The sequence below is a fragment of the Mytilus trossulus genome, chromosome 2 (assembly GCF_036588685.1).
Source record: "Mytilus trossulus isolate FHL-02 chromosome 2, PNRI_Mtr1.1.1.hap1, whole genome shotgun sequence".
Taxonomy (NCBI): domain Eukaryota; kingdom Metazoa; phylum Mollusca; class Bivalvia; order Mytilida; family Mytilidae; genus Mytilus; species Mytilus trossulus.
Window position 1 is genome coordinate 7,412,694 of NC_086374.1, and position 15,584 is coordinate 7,428,277.

Genomic DNA, 15,584 nt, shown 5'->3' on the forward strand with positions numbered 1-15,584 from the left:
TTGAAGCACTTCAACTTTGGATATATTTTCACCATTTGATATACCAAACTATATTTGCATTCGTTTATTAAAACCTTTGGTTAGCTATGTCATTGGACCTTGTTATCTTAGAACAGTGTATCATTGCAGATAGGTCAACGTTATTAGGGCTAAAATAGGTACACATAAAATGATTGTGGGTTCATTTGACTATGTCCTCATTTTCAATGTTCATTTGTCAGTTTTATGTTATCATGGAAGGGTTGATTTTTTATTTACATTGTGTCAAACAAGATCAAATTTATTCGTTTAATGTAGTTTCGCTTGTGTTTATATAGGACTTTTTATGTCTTTAAATTGAGTTAAGTAGTTGTCGTTTGTTGATGTAGTTCGTAAGTGTTTCTCGTTTCTTGTTTTTTTATCCGTTAGAATGGTTTTACACAACCTGAGTCATGTTTAAGTTGTCTCTTTGGAACTCATACCAAATCTTCTTAAATCTATTGCCATGCACTATATGAAGCAACATATGAACTTTATCTGGTACATGGTTATGATCAATCTAATTAAAAACCGATCTCTCATCGCTCCCCTTTTCTAATATGTCGCTTTCGTTTCTGATATGTCTCGTGGGAGATCTAACGAAACCCGCTTTAAAGTCACATGTGAGTGAACTGGAAGTTTATGGATAAATTGAGACTGGCAAGACACACCTACGAGGTCACTCAGTCACATGTGACCTCAAAGCGGGTTTTGATAGATCTCTCACGCGACATATCAGAAACGGGAGCGATGGGAGAACAGTTTTTAATTAGATTGTGTTATGATTGTAAGGTGTACATGTCTGTCTGGTAGAGTTAATCTGACCTTGACATACTTTTCCAATGATTGGTCATGATTGGTCAGTCTGAAGTTTTTTGTTATGTTTCGAAGTTGTTTATTAAAACCTAGAAGTCATACGGCGTATGGAATAGTTGGTAACATTCCTTTCTGGCAGGTTCTTCGCAATTTCTAGGTCTCTAATACTATAGCTGAAAGGTTACTGTATGCGTTGTGTGATGTGCACTTTGATATGTTCCTATGTCATTAACAACGTTAAATTTTCTTTGGTTATGTTTTTTCTCAGACACTAAAAGAAATAGTTTGACATTAATTTGTGTATACAAGGATGGTAGGGGGTACGATGGTAGGGATACATGTTCGTCTGCCGTGGTTTATATGACCTTGACCTCACTTATACATGGATTATTGATACTATTAATTGTAAAGGTATTATTTATTTTTTGCCATTTCCTTTCTAAATTTAATCTGTGATCTGCTTATTTGATGTTTCATCTCTTGATCTATGGACAGACACACCACTTTATTCTAAAATACTGTAATAAAATTGGCCATGGAAACGGCCGGGTAATGATGTGTCAAAGAGATAGCAAATCCGACCAAAGAGCAGAAAACATCCCATGCAAGGGGACCAATGGATCTTCAGCACAGTGAAATCCCGCACCACACAACAGCAGGCTAGATCTACAGCTGTCCCATAAACAATAAGAATGTAGTAAAATGTGGAAGCAGAGAAAATCTTAATGTCGGAACGACACGAATTGTCGTAAATAAACCCAATTTGAAGGCATTTTTAGGAATAGAAATTTGAGAATGAAAGTCTACATAAAAATGAGAATGGAAATGGGGAATATGTCAAAGCTAAAACAAACCGACCATAGAGCAGACAACAGCCGAAGGCCACCAATGGGTCTTCAATGTAGAGAGAAACTCCCGCACCGGAGGCGTCCTTATGTATACTAGTTCAGTGATAATGGACGTCATACTAAACTCCGAATTATACACAAGAAACTAAAATCAAAAATCATACAAAACTAACAAAGGCCAGAGGCTCCTGACTTGGGACAGACTCAAAACTGCGGCGGGATTAAACATGTTCAGAAGCCTGTAATTCAGTGGTTGTCGTTTGTTTATGTGTTACATATTTGTTTTTCGTTAATTTTTTTACATAATTAAGGCCGTTAGTTTTCTCGTTTGAATTGTTTTACATTGTCTAATCGGGGCCTTTTATAGCTGACTATACGGTATGGGCTTTGCTTATTGTTGAAGGCCGTACGGTTACCTATAGTTGTTAATGTTTGTGTCATTTTGGTCTGTTGTGGATAGCTGTCTCATTGGCAATAATACCATATCTTCTTTTTTTATATTATGAGATCCCAACCCTCCCCCTATAGTGTACCTCTAGCCAATGTACAAAAGTAAGCGCATAACAATACGCACATTAAAATTCAGTTCAAGAGAAGTCAGAGTCCGATGTCAGAAGATGTAACAAAAGAAAATAAATGTGTTTAGATCCGATACAAAGACCCTGTAAGTGAATCAATATTAAAGCCAAAATATGCAATCTTTAATGATCTGACAACAGTATTGTAACTATATCACTGCTTAATAAGTCTGTTTAAAGGTTTTGTAAGTTTTTGAGGTGAATACTGAAATGTTTGTGCTTCGTAAAGAATATTGCCATAAAAGATTGGATATGAAATACCTAAACGTATAATATGGCTGCATGTTGAGTTATATTTACGAATTATTTCCTTATAGCGATGATAAAATTTAGTAAATGTTTTGACTAGTTTGTGATATCGAAAACCCTGCTGTTATAATTTTTCAGTAATACATAAATTTTTCTCGCTAAAATCTAATACGTTGTTACATACACGAGCGAATCATACAAGTTGAGATATATAAACACCATAAGATGGCGGCAAGGGAACGTCACCATCTAAAAATGGATAATTAACGATAGGAAATGAAAAATCATCTCTTTTATCATAAATTTTTGTATTAAGCTTCCCGTTAATGATGTAGATATCATTATCTAGGAAAGGGCAGTGGTCATTGTTGGTATAAACTTTATTCAAAGTAAGTTCAACAGGAAAATTTCTTTAGTATACATACTGAAGTCGTCACTTTAGTTATTGAGAGCCAATATATCATCCAAATATCTTAAAGTATTGTTAAACTTTTCTATCACATACACAAGTTGTTTCGATGGGTCTTTGCTAATTTTAGTCATAAATTGTAATTCATAACAATACAAAGACAGGTCCACAATAAGTAGTGCACAGTTAGTCCCCATTGGAATTCCAATAACTTGACGATATACGGAACCTCCAAAGCGAACAAAAATGTTATCACGTAAAAATTCAAGCGCAAATATAGTGTCAAAGCATGTCCAATTGACACAGTTCTTTTGTTTATTGCTACTAAAAAATGACCTAAAAGAGTTTGAACATATGTACTCACATTCTGACTTTTTAAATGCCCAGTTAATTAGGGATGTGATGTTTTTCTTAATAAGAATATGAGGCAAAGTGGTATATAGGGTAGAAAAATCAAAACTTTGAACAGATTCAAAATCACCAATATATGCATGCAATTTATCAAGTACTTCCAACGAGTTTTTGACACTCCAAAAGTTATTAATTCCACTATTTTCAAAGGCCATAACTATTATTTGCATGTAATTTTCAATTCCAGAGCGGATAAATTCGACAAAATTTAGTGGTGCAAAACCAAACGCAAACTCAACATGTCACGGAACTCATCATAGTAGACTTGCATATTCAATATCAGCTCAATATTTGAAAGCGTTTAGAAAAACAAAGTCAACATAACTGTTATCTTCACACAATTTTCAATGTCCATGAACCCGTAACTTCGACAAAAATCAGCGGAAAGGATAAAAGCGCAACCGTTGATCTGTGACTCAAAAATTAAAAATCAGTTCAAAATATGTGAAGGAGTTTAGAAGGGAAAATCGCATTACTATTTGTTGCGAAATGACGGAATGGTTGACGTTCGGACGTACGGAATGATGAAATGGCTGATAAGGGTAAATATTCGGCAATTAATTAGACTATTTCTTCATTTGAATAACACATGTCTGATCTGAATATGATGCAAACAACACAGTTATACAAATCAATTTTATTTCAAAACCGTTACTCTTTAAGTGTCATTCCCCAGTTCTGGTTTATCACTCATTTTTTCTATCAGGTTAAAAGTTACTTCTGATTTAACCTTTCCAGTATAACCTTTGACTTTGTCTCCATCTGATTTATAATTCGCTGTACTAAGAGTGGACGTCTCCTTCCTAAAAATAGATTATAAGTTGATTTCAGCATGGAAGTTATATTGAATATTACTTCCATGATCTTAGTTAATATAGACTTGTTGTTCATGAATAAATACTAACAGTATAACTTTAGGCAACGTAACTCCTTTAATTAATTAAGGGCATCCGATACAGTTTCTCGATTAAATGTCATTTTTATAAATTTGTAATATGTTGTAGGCCTTGGCGAGTTATAAAATATAACTATATGTAAACAATTAATATATTCAAAGGAACTCGAATGCACGCAGTAATTGAAAGTTTGTCTGAGACTACTAGTGTTAGTGTTAACATGAACTCATGCTTCTGTAAATTCTAATATTGACGGATGTGCATCAATTTCATCAAGACAGAGTAGATTTTATATGTCCTCAACAATTTAGTTTTGCACTAAACTATAAAAAAGCGATTATTACTCCAAAATACCAAATGAAAAGATTGAACACAGTATTTTTAATTTAAGTTTAGTTATTGAAAAATGCATTGTTGAATAGTTGTCTTATTTGCAATCAGATCACATGTACCTATTTTAAGCAGGAATGACTTCTTAATCTGTTTAATTTTTTTAATTATATTTGATACCACCACCAAACGCTTGGGGATCAGAAATCCTTTTTACCAAATCCTGTCGATGTAGCAAATTAAATCACACTTCCACAACAAATCATCGTATGTAATACCTATAGCTATAGGTTTAGACCATAATCATGCATAACATTACCATCTTTGTTGTGAAAGTTGTGTCGTTGTCCGTTAAAATCATTTTTTTAAATGTGATCATCTGTCAATAATGGTATTTTCTACAGAAGGTGATTTTGGGATATCAACTTACTAAAATTTGCATTATCAGTTTTATCTATCTCTTTATATAGATCGCTTAAGCGAAAACAAAACATTGTTGACGGCATTTTAGTTGATATAACAATGCACCGACCAAAACAAATGCCGTATGGAAAGCAATAGACATAATTTATCAAAAATAGCAAACTTCACATTCAATGAATTGTCAAGGAGGGTTAAATCTAAACCTCGAATTGTGTCATGTTAAAGAAATTTGAGTTCTGTCAACAGTATTAACATTGAGAGAACACGGTAATTACCTAACAGCTTTTGTAGACATTATGAAATGTATTTATGGTGTTGAGGTTGAAAACGCGGTTGAGTGAAGTGTTTATGAAACCCAACATTACCTTCTCTTTTTAATCTTTCTACAGTATAAAACTACCAGCACAGCAATAAGAATTAAGATGAGGTATGCTGTAGCACCTGATATGAGTCCAATTCTGACGTCTTTTTCTTCTGAAAAAAAAACCAACCAATAAAAATATTACACACGAATGACTGACATGGATTTTATTTTCATCTAGTGTAACATGGAACTTTATTTGCATTTCCCGATACAATCTATTCCACTGTATGATACCATGATTACAAACAATTCCTGAAAATTACTTAAACCATAAAACCATAAAAAAAATGACTAGTCTTGTAGTTAACTTTGACAGACATTTACCTTGTAATCATGGGCAGATAACAATGTGAAAAAGAACCAGTCTGAGACTAGTCCTGGTGTTGAATTTGACAGACAGGAATTTGTCTTAAATATAACTCAACATGTAGACATCGTATACGTTCAGGTATTTCACAACCCATCTTTTATGATAATATTCTTTACAAGAACAAAAATGTCAGTATTCACATCAAAAGCTAACAAAACTTTTAAATAGACTTAACTATATAAGAAGGGATATAGTTACGATACTGTTGTCAGGTCATTAAATATTGCATTTGTTGACTCTAATATTGATTCACCTATAGAGTCTTTGCACCGGAATTAAACACATTTATTCCAAAACCAGTTTTTGGCATGACACGGGTTATGTTCTTCTCATATATTTTGTGATGGTATGATACTAAACCCCATCAGGAGGGAGTGTGTCTGATATTCATATGACGAAGACATAATTTATGTACTATTGTCATTTTGTTTATTTTGTTTAGTTTCCTATTCTGACATCGGTCTCCGACTTCTCTAAAACTGAGTTTTACAGTGCGTACTGTTGTGCGTTTGTTTTTTCTTCATTGGCTACAGTTATAGGGGGAGGGGAGATCTAAAAAAACTTGTTTAACCACGCCGCATTTTTGTGCCTGTCCCAAGTCATAAGCCTCTGGCCTTTGTTAGTCTTGTATCATTTTTAATTTTAGATACTGAGTGAAAAGAACCATGTGGTTGACTAGACAGACAAAACCTTGTAATTATGGACAGATAGCCAAGTGATATGACAACCTGACTACACAACATATATATTGACATGTTTTCATTTTTCTTCTATCAAGTTTTTGTTAATATTTCCACGAGGTTTAAGGATCTATTGACTGTTGAATACATGTCTTACTTTCAGATGGACCAAATATCATTTCCGGATCTATCATCTCACACCGTATGCCAACATATTTAGTATAACATCTGGAATAAAGAAAATATGCCTATCATGCATCCAAACAAGTAAACAATATTTTATATTAACTTTAAACACTTCCACACTCACAAAAACATAAACTGCTTTATTAATTCAATATTACAGTACATACGCAGTTTAACCAATCTCTTGTCAAAACATCAAAAAACACACACGGTATATCAGACCACGAAATGATAGTTACAGACCGTGACATCAACCCGTACTATCAGAGTAGCAAACCCAGGAAGTGCTATAATTACTCTAAGGCAAACTGGAGCAGCATTATAGAGGAAATAACATTACAATAACATCAACAAAAATCCGACAGATGTAGGACCGCGAAATAAACACACAAGAGATGAGCGACACCAAGAAAGAGTTGTTTAATAGTATGGACAAACATATCACATCTAAAGATATCCGCTCCAAAAAAAACTTACGGCTATATCACCAAGCTAAAAAATAAAAAAAAGTGGACTAATTACAGACATTTTCAAAGAAAAGTAAAACGGCAAATCAGAAAAGCAGAATACTCACACCTAAACGATACTATCATCAAAGGCCTAGAAACAAACAATTCAAAGCCATTCGGGAAGTATATCAAATCCAGAAAAACAGATAACATCGGAGTATCACCGTAAAAAAACAAGGGGATGCTGGTCAGTGTCAGCAAAGGGAAGGCTGAAATATTAATTCAATAATTTAGATCCGTATTTACAATAGATACATCAACATCAATACCTAAAACAACAAAAAAACATCAAAGAAACAATACCACAACTTATTATAACAACTAAAGGTATCGAAAAACTATTTAAAGTCTAAGATGTAAACCCATCAAAAGCATCTGGACCAGATGGTATACCAAACAGAATACTAAAAGAATGTGCATTAGAAATAGCACCAGGACTAACTACCATCTTCCAAACATCAATAGACACTGGATTATTACCCGAAGACTGGCTCAACGCAAACATCTCGTGCGTCTTCAAAAAGGGAGACAAACACGCCGCAGAAAACTATAGACCAGTCTCATTGACATCAGTACCTAGCAAATTACTAGAACACATCATATGCAAGCATATTTTAAAACACCTTGATAAACACAGAGTCTTAACATCACTTATTCATGGATTCATGCGAATCACAACTGCTAGTCACCTTGCAAGACTTCATTAAAGCATTCGGCGCCGGACTACAAACTGACATAGCAATCCTGGCTTTTGACACTGTGCCACATAACAAGCTATTAAAAAAATGGAAGAATATGGAATCCGAGGAACACTTAACAACTGGCTAAATATGTTTCTTACACAGAGGAAAACGAAAGTTGTAGTAGAGGGGGGGACAGTCTGAAGAAGTATAAAAGTGGACTCTGAACAATACTTGGACCATTACTCTTCTTATGTCACATACATGACCTCCCGGACACTGTCAAGTCATCAGTACGGCTGTTCGCCGATGACTGCCTACTGTATAGGACCATCAAAACAGAAAAAGACCACAAACTGCTGCAAGAAGACCTATCAAACCTATAAGATTGGGCAAATAAATTGGGTATGCGATTTAACGCTAAAAATGCTACATCCTGAGCATCAAAAACAAAAGCCAGGGATTCTACACACTCAACGGCCAGATACTCCAACAAGTTCAAAACAACCCATACCTAGGAGTACAGATATCAGAAGACCTGAAGTGGACATAACAAACGTTGTAAAAAAAGCAAGTTGAACCCTTGGCTTTCCCAGAAGGAATTTAAGATACTGCCCGCAGGAATGTAAGAAAACCGCCTACATTTCCTTAGTTAGATCAACAATGGAATATGCAGCAACAGTATGGGACCCCTAGGCTACAGTATAGTAGACTCAATCAAACTAATCAATCAAAGCGAATACAACGACAAGCAGCACGCTTCATAACAGGCGATTATAAAACAAGAGAAGATGGCTGCGTAACAGACATGCTCGCCAAACTGGAACTAAAGGCCAGACACACTAGCCAAATACTTATATTTTTTGTAGATTGATACCTACTATCGATCCAGACGACTTTTTAAAATCAGCCAGACCAAGACGAACCATCACAGCGAAAAAGTTTAAAAATTACCAGGCAACAAACATAGTGGAAAAAACAAGTGAGGAATTATACTAGTTGCTTTGACATTCCCACCAATGAAACTCAGCAATACTCAAACTCATTCTTTGTGTCCACAGTTAATAACTGGAACCATCTTGAGGACACTATTGTGCGCGAGACGTCAGTAAATCGACGGCGCCTTTCACCCAGTTGTATTAAAACTTGGTAGGTACGACGTAACCATACAGATACAGATACGTTCCTCTATTCAACAATTATTGTTGTAAGCAAGAAAGTTGATGATGATTTATGCATACATCTTGTAAACTTCCACCGTCCAATCTATGGAATGCAGGTTGGTCGTTGCATATTCTTATTATTTTGTTGTAGACGATTTAGGCATTCTTGTTTAAATAATGTATTGGTATGTTTTCTGATTTTTATTATCCAAGTTCAATTAAAAGGTAAAATCTAAAAAATACTTAACTTCGAGGAAAATTCAAAACGGAAAGTCCTTAATCAAATGGCAAAATCTAAAAGCTCAAATACACCAAACGAATGGATACATAACTGTCACATTCCTGACTTGGTACAGTCATTTTCTTATGTAGATGTGAATTAAACCTGGTTTATATAGCAAGCTTTATGATAGACGTATAAATTCCATTATATGGACAACGATGTGTGAACAAAAAAAACAGACATAATAGTGAAATGGCAAGAATAGCGTTACAGCAGTCAAAATTGTAATATATTCTACATCACTTTTAAAATATATGTAACAAAGAATTACACGATACTCACGCACATTGCACTATTCTGTCTCCTACTTCTACAGCAAAGCATGATCCTCCATTTAAACAGGCCAATGTTTGTGTTTCGTTATATGTACAACCTAGTCTATGGTTTTCTGGAATCGTTTGGTTATTAACATTGTACTTCATTTTGCTGACAGTTGAATTGTCAGTAGAGCTTCTCATACAACCCTCTGCTGAAAATTCAAACCGTAAGACAGCATTTGACAATTACAGATATTTGCTATTATGCCTTAGCAAGTTAGTTTAAACAGTTTTTATTAATGTAAAGTTACAAGAATAAAGTATAACAATGTTTCATGGATTCAAAAACAAGTGGTGAAAAAACTTATATTAATCCGTCTCCCAACATGAGAATGTTAATTTTAAGTGCTGCATCGCCCTTTTAAAAGCATTTCTAAAGGACAGGGAGAAGAGATATTGATAGGTTATTATACAGTATAAGACTAAATTTTGTAACGCATTATAAGATATTTAGTTACATGTAATGTTTTGTCTAAAACAGGCCTGTTTACAGCTTTATTAGAATTAAAATTAAATAAATTAAGATTTAAGACCAAAAGTTGCTCAAGTTAATTAACTTGAATTTATTGAACAGTTTTGAGCAAATATTATACCCTGAGTACTTTTAATTGCCTCTTTATACGAAATAAACCTCAGTCGGTCAAATCATCGCATATGAAACCGGTGCTGCAAATGTTAAAGTTATATTCTTACTGTTAAATGTTAAATAGAGAAAATGAAGAGAACAAAGCTATGGACTATATACATACACACTCTATCAGGGATGTTGTCTCGGATGGACACTACCAATTGGTTATCAGTGCTATGAATTATTTGACATAACAATTGAATGGGACTTTTTTCTATTGAGAGAGTGAAATAGATTGAAAAACTAGATGTATATATATCGAGATACCTGTGAAAGCAACCACCAGACTGTAGCATGGAAACAATAGACTCAGTAATGGCATGTTTGGTTCTCTGGAAATTTTAGAAAAAGTTCGTACAGATAAGGTGGTAAAACATACAGCTCTCGTGAATTATCACGTATAAATCATCAGCCGGACCTATAATTACACGCAAAATATACGACTCATTTTCGAGCCAATTAAAATGATGTGCTGAATGAGTTTTATTGTATATTTTCCCTAAAAGAACATCTTGTTTGTATTTTTAAAATGTTAGATCTCCAAGATTTGTCATCAAACCTATAAACCATGAACATCATCTAATGCGTCTTTTAATACACGTTTATAGTTTGTTGTTCGTGTGAGCCAAGGCTCCGTGATGAAGGCCCTACATTGACCTATAATGGTTTACTTTTTTTAAATTGTTATTTGGATGGAGAGTTGTCTTATTGGCACTCACACCACATCTTCCTATATATTTTTGTTGCGACGACGACTATCAATATCATTCATTTGTCTTCCACTGTATTTTGTGTAAATTGTGAAACATTACGTTTGATAAACTTATACAACAAAAACGTTCTGTTCGAGAAAAAAGAAATCAGTTGATAATCATCCCTGTAACTATAATATGCATACCCGAACATCAATTGATTACTATATCATAATGTAATTGTATTCAGGTTAGGATATATGTGGTATGCATTTCCCCCCTGGTAATTCCACTCTTTAATTTTCGTCCACACCTCCAATAAGCATCCCAACCCTTTTTGACAACGGCTCTGAGTATAAGTATCATTCATGCCAGGTACATTGTATATAAATCAAACACAAAAAACATACAAAATATTAACATGCACTTTTAAGACCGATTTCCTCATTTAATGCTTTTGGGGGAAGTATTGATTTGAATTAAAGTTGCACAATGCCAATTTACAAATATAACTCGTAATTTAACGCCCTGATGTCGTACTTATAGCATGTTACAGTATAAAACAAAGTTCTCTTCAAATTATGGTAGAATCAATTCTGGCAATGATAAAAAATGTATCAATTAAATAGAATGGAAGGACATTTTCAACCAACAAAAAAACTAAATTAACATGAGTGTAGAGCTACGATCAGCTACCAAATAATAACTTGTTCTTTTGTGTTCTAGATATCCCCGGTGAATTTACCAACTTTTATTAGACTTGAAAGAATTTCATGAGCAATGCATAATCCTTAACCATTCTCTAAATATTGAAAGGACATACCATTTTAATAGAGGTATTTTTTTTATGAGAACTGAGAAACAAATGCTGGGACGATATGGCGTGTTAAACGTTGTAATATCTTCAAGATATCATACACATTCATAAAAAAACAAACGATATATTAAAAAAAACCATATCTATATTAAAAAAAAAATACATTAAAGAACTCCTAATATACCCCAAAAATCATATATATGTTCATAAAAAATAACTTGTATTGAAAACATCATATAAATGATCATAAACACAAAACATATATATATTCCAAAAATCATATATATGTTCATAAAAAATAACTTGTATTGAAAACATCATATAAATGATCATAAACACAAAACATATATATTCCAAAAATTATATATATGTTCATAAATACAACAGTATATGATATGTTAAAAAGAATGTCTACATCTTATGTTTGGAAGACACTGTTACAAAACCCCATTCAAACCAATACAAACTTACATCTATTATCTCGGATATTGCTAGTGATTTTTCGAATTAGTTTTAAAAAAATGAAAAGGAGATGAGGTTCTCTCTAAAACTTTCCTTTACCAACAAAGGTCTCGATGCCATCACCATCCTTCATCATAAATCGGTTAACTCGGAAAACCACTCTATTTTAAAGATTCGTCTAGATCTGTACCAAACCAACTGTAACTAAAATGTTCATTTACCAACACGTGTTTATACAAGATCTCAATGTTGACGACTTCAAGTCGAATCCTACTGACTTCCTATATGGCAGTCGTTTTCAAATATTCCGTTTCAGTCCACGTTTGTTGGCGTTTGTAACAGTTCTGTGTTTCTATTGTTCCGTTATTTTCCTCATAATTCAGGTTTTTTCTCAGTTTTGGTTTGTGACCCGGATTAGTTTCTGTCAATTCGGTTTGTGACTGTTGAACAGCAGTATACTTCTGTTGCCTTACACCTGTGCAAGTTCCCTAGTCATATAAAAAAACAACTGACCACGTTATTACTAGTGAGCTAACATTTCCAATAACACTTCTCTGCGAAATGTGAAAATTCACTTGGAAATTCAACACATACCCCAAGGAAACTTGTCAAGGTGAAATACTGGATGATCATATATAATAGGTCTATTCTGTGTAACGTATGAATTTTAACCGAGAAGTAACAGCTATATAAAGTTAAGAATATGACTGTTGCTATCCATTCGTTGATGTGTTTGAGCTTTTGGTTTTGGTTTTTGCTTAGGGACTTTCCGTTTATAATTTTGCTTGGAGTTCGTTATTTTGTTATTTTACTTTTTCCTTCTCTGTAATGGATACACAAACAACATAATTTGTCCTTACAAACAACGTAATAATGCTGGGTCGTACAACTACTCCAAGAAACCTCTTTCTAAATGTTCAACATAAATTTCATCAGCAATCAAAGCCGGGCGTCAAAGTTATTGTCAAACTACATGTACCTATTCAAGAGGTGGCGTGAACTTGGTGTGGATAATGAAAAGAAGGAAAAACAGATTATTAAAAGTACATACAATATAAGACTCTTCCATCTTACAGTGCATGTGATTAAAACGTTTGACTTTTCTACAATTTACACAAGTTTACCTGTTACTAACTTAAACCCCGATTTTGTTTTTTGTCCATGGATTTATGAGTTTTGAACAGCGGTGTACTTCTGTTGCCTTATTGATAAAAGAAAGATTGAAATATTTTGTCACGGTCTTTTTGATATCGTCACCTTACACATAGAGTAAAGGGACAACTCGTACTTAACTCGTAAAAAAATCACTTTGCCTCAGACAAAAAAATCTCTGATGTTTGATTTGTTGATAAAGAACATACGTGGTAGGTTTAGAGGACGTGTTTATCAACAAACAATCTTCATTCCCATGGGAACCAATTGTGCTTCTCTTCTAGCCGACTTGGTCGTTCATTCATATGAGGCTATCTTCATGCAGAAACTTCTTACGGACAAGTAAGAAGTTAACAGTATCCTTTAACTTCAATTTCCACTACTACTAGTATCACTACATATTTTGAAGACTATGATCGGCAGATGCATACAGAAAAGTCTGCCTCATATCATTCCTCCAACAGTTCATGTATTCTTCGTCTTCAGTTGCATGCAGAAAACCATCAACATAATGATGTTTTATTCGGAGTATATATCTCCCATATGATTCCATATTCTATGGCTTGTATTTCCTATCATGATTTCTTTAAAAGAGGAATGCTTATCGCAAGAAGATATTTAACCCAGAGTTATAAGTAGTGAAGTTCCTTTGTACAATTGTTTAAACTACACTTATCACAACATTTGTACTGATGACATTTGTACTGATATCAGCTGCACGACGGGTGTCACATTTGAAGAAGGACCCTTCCGGCAAAATTGATATCACCGCCAGTTTTTATGTACTGGTGTTCGTCTTTTCTTTCTTTTTTAGTCATGGCGTGGACAGTTTATACTTAAATAAGATTTGAATGTCCCCAAAAGATATTTTGCTCCTCTTTTTTAAAAGTTGAAACACTTGAATGTATTATACTGATCTCTCAATTTCAGAGAAGATGAACACATGTTCCATGTAATGCATTGGACTATATGTGATTAGTTATTGATAATACATGTTAGATTCATGACGATAGTTTTTAAAGATTTGCCATTTGAAGTGTTCAATGTAAATCTATTATAATTAAGAATATCTAATAAACAAATCTATTTTGATGGAACTTACCTGCTTTATAAACACTATTATAGTCAAGAATTATAAGTAACAAGCCATTTGATGTTTTAGATGTGAGCTATCTTTTGCTAGATATAATCCGTTTTATTCAAATCATGCAAATTAATATCCAAAAAATGTTGCTACAGAATCGGCAAATACACTCACTTGGGAAATAATCAAAGCAAAAGCTGAGGACTAAGGAATATCAACATATTTAATTTCTAATGAAACATAAAAATCTTAATCCTAAATGCAATGAATTTATTTCAATGTCCATGTTTTACTTACTTAAGGATAACTTCTGCAGATTTATTAGATAATCTGGATTATCCAAAGCAATGTTTATCTAGGTATTAATAACAGGTGTTATAGAATTTTTCAACTTAACAAATACATTGAGATTTTTATAAAATCTGGTCATAATCTAGACCAACCTATATTATATATTTTTACATTACAAGAGGCTGTCCGATTGAACGCAAACAGGTTAAGAAATGGAAAGGCAGCGCTCAATCTAGCCATCACTTTTTATGCCCCATTTATTTGCATTATGTTTTCTAGTCTGTCCGTCCATTCGTCCCGCTTCAGATTAAAGCCTTTGGCCGAGGTAGTTTTTGATGAAGTTAAAGTCCAATCAACTTGAAACTTAGTACACATGTTCCCTATGATATGATCTTTCTAATTGTAATGCCAAATTAGAGATTTTACCCTATTTTCACGGTCCATTGAACATAGAAAATTATAGGGGGGATCGGTACATAGGTGTACTATGGACACATTCTTGTTGCTACTAAGTTAACGGTCTTCAACTCAAAATCAAACTTGACCTTCATTTTGTCATTTGGTTGATAGATGTTTAATGGCACTTTCACGATATTGTGCTATTTAATGACAGAAGATGAGGAAGATTATATGATGGAGTGCCCCGAGTAACCACCGATGTTCGGTAGAAAAACTGACAAACCTAGTCAATTAGCATTATAGTCAAGTGCACCTGCCCCATGTGGGATTCCAATCCAAAACCTCAGTATTGACTGGCTAGGGCTTTATATATAAACTGTTCCCAGAGTAGACCCCGAGGCCCCTGCTTAAATCACATATCTAAATTTGAAAGAATGTTGTCAAACTGTTTTCAAGTTATTGCATGGACACTTTTCGCTACTCATACAACTCAAAAACGATAAAAGCAAATATTGTACTTGACCTTCAT

At 33.8% G+C, this 15,584-nt stretch overlaps 1 protein-coding gene across 2 annotated transcripts; it reads right to left on the minus strand.

The window, feature by feature from the left end:
- Nucleotides 1–3,952: 3,952 nt before the first annotated feature.
- Nucleotides 3,953–14,619, minus strand: LOC134706404 (protransforming growth factor alpha-like). 2 transcript variants are annotated; one of them, XM_063565320.1, is made up of 6 exons: nt 14,384–14,619; nt 10,426–10,490; nt 9,496–9,679; nt 6,550–6,620; nt 5,344–5,452; nt 3,953–4,132 (listed from the first exon to the last, which is right to left on the minus strand). In XM_063565320.1, the coding sequence occupies exons 2-6, from the start codon at nt 10,478–10,480 to the stop codon at nt 3,988–3,990; spliced, it is 564 nt and encodes a 187-aa protein (XP_063421390.1). In that variant the 5' UTR covers nt 10,481–10,490; nt 14,384–14,619; the 3' UTR covers nt 3,953–3,987. The 2 variants fall into 2 exon arrangements, with proteins under 2 accessions (XP_063421390.1, XP_063421389.1); XM_063565319.1 differs by having other exon boundaries at nt 9,496–9,682.
- Between the last annotated feature and the right edge of the window lie 965 nt (nt 14,620–15,584).

Bases quoted from the DNA above. Each gene is read 5' to 3' on its own strand.
- LOC134706404 (XM_063565319.1), bottom strand. From the start codon at position 10,480: ATGCCATTACTGAGTCTATTGTTTCCATGCTACAGTCTGGTGGTTGCT. The intron at 6,621-9,495 runs GTGAGTATCGTG...TCTTTATTCCAG, and splicing joins GACAGAATAGTGCAATGTGC to ATGTTATACTAAATATGTTG. The intron at 5,453-6,549 runs GTAAGACATGTA...TTTTTTTTTCAG, and splicing joins GATATTTGGTCCATCTGAAA to AAGAAAAAGACGTCAGAATT.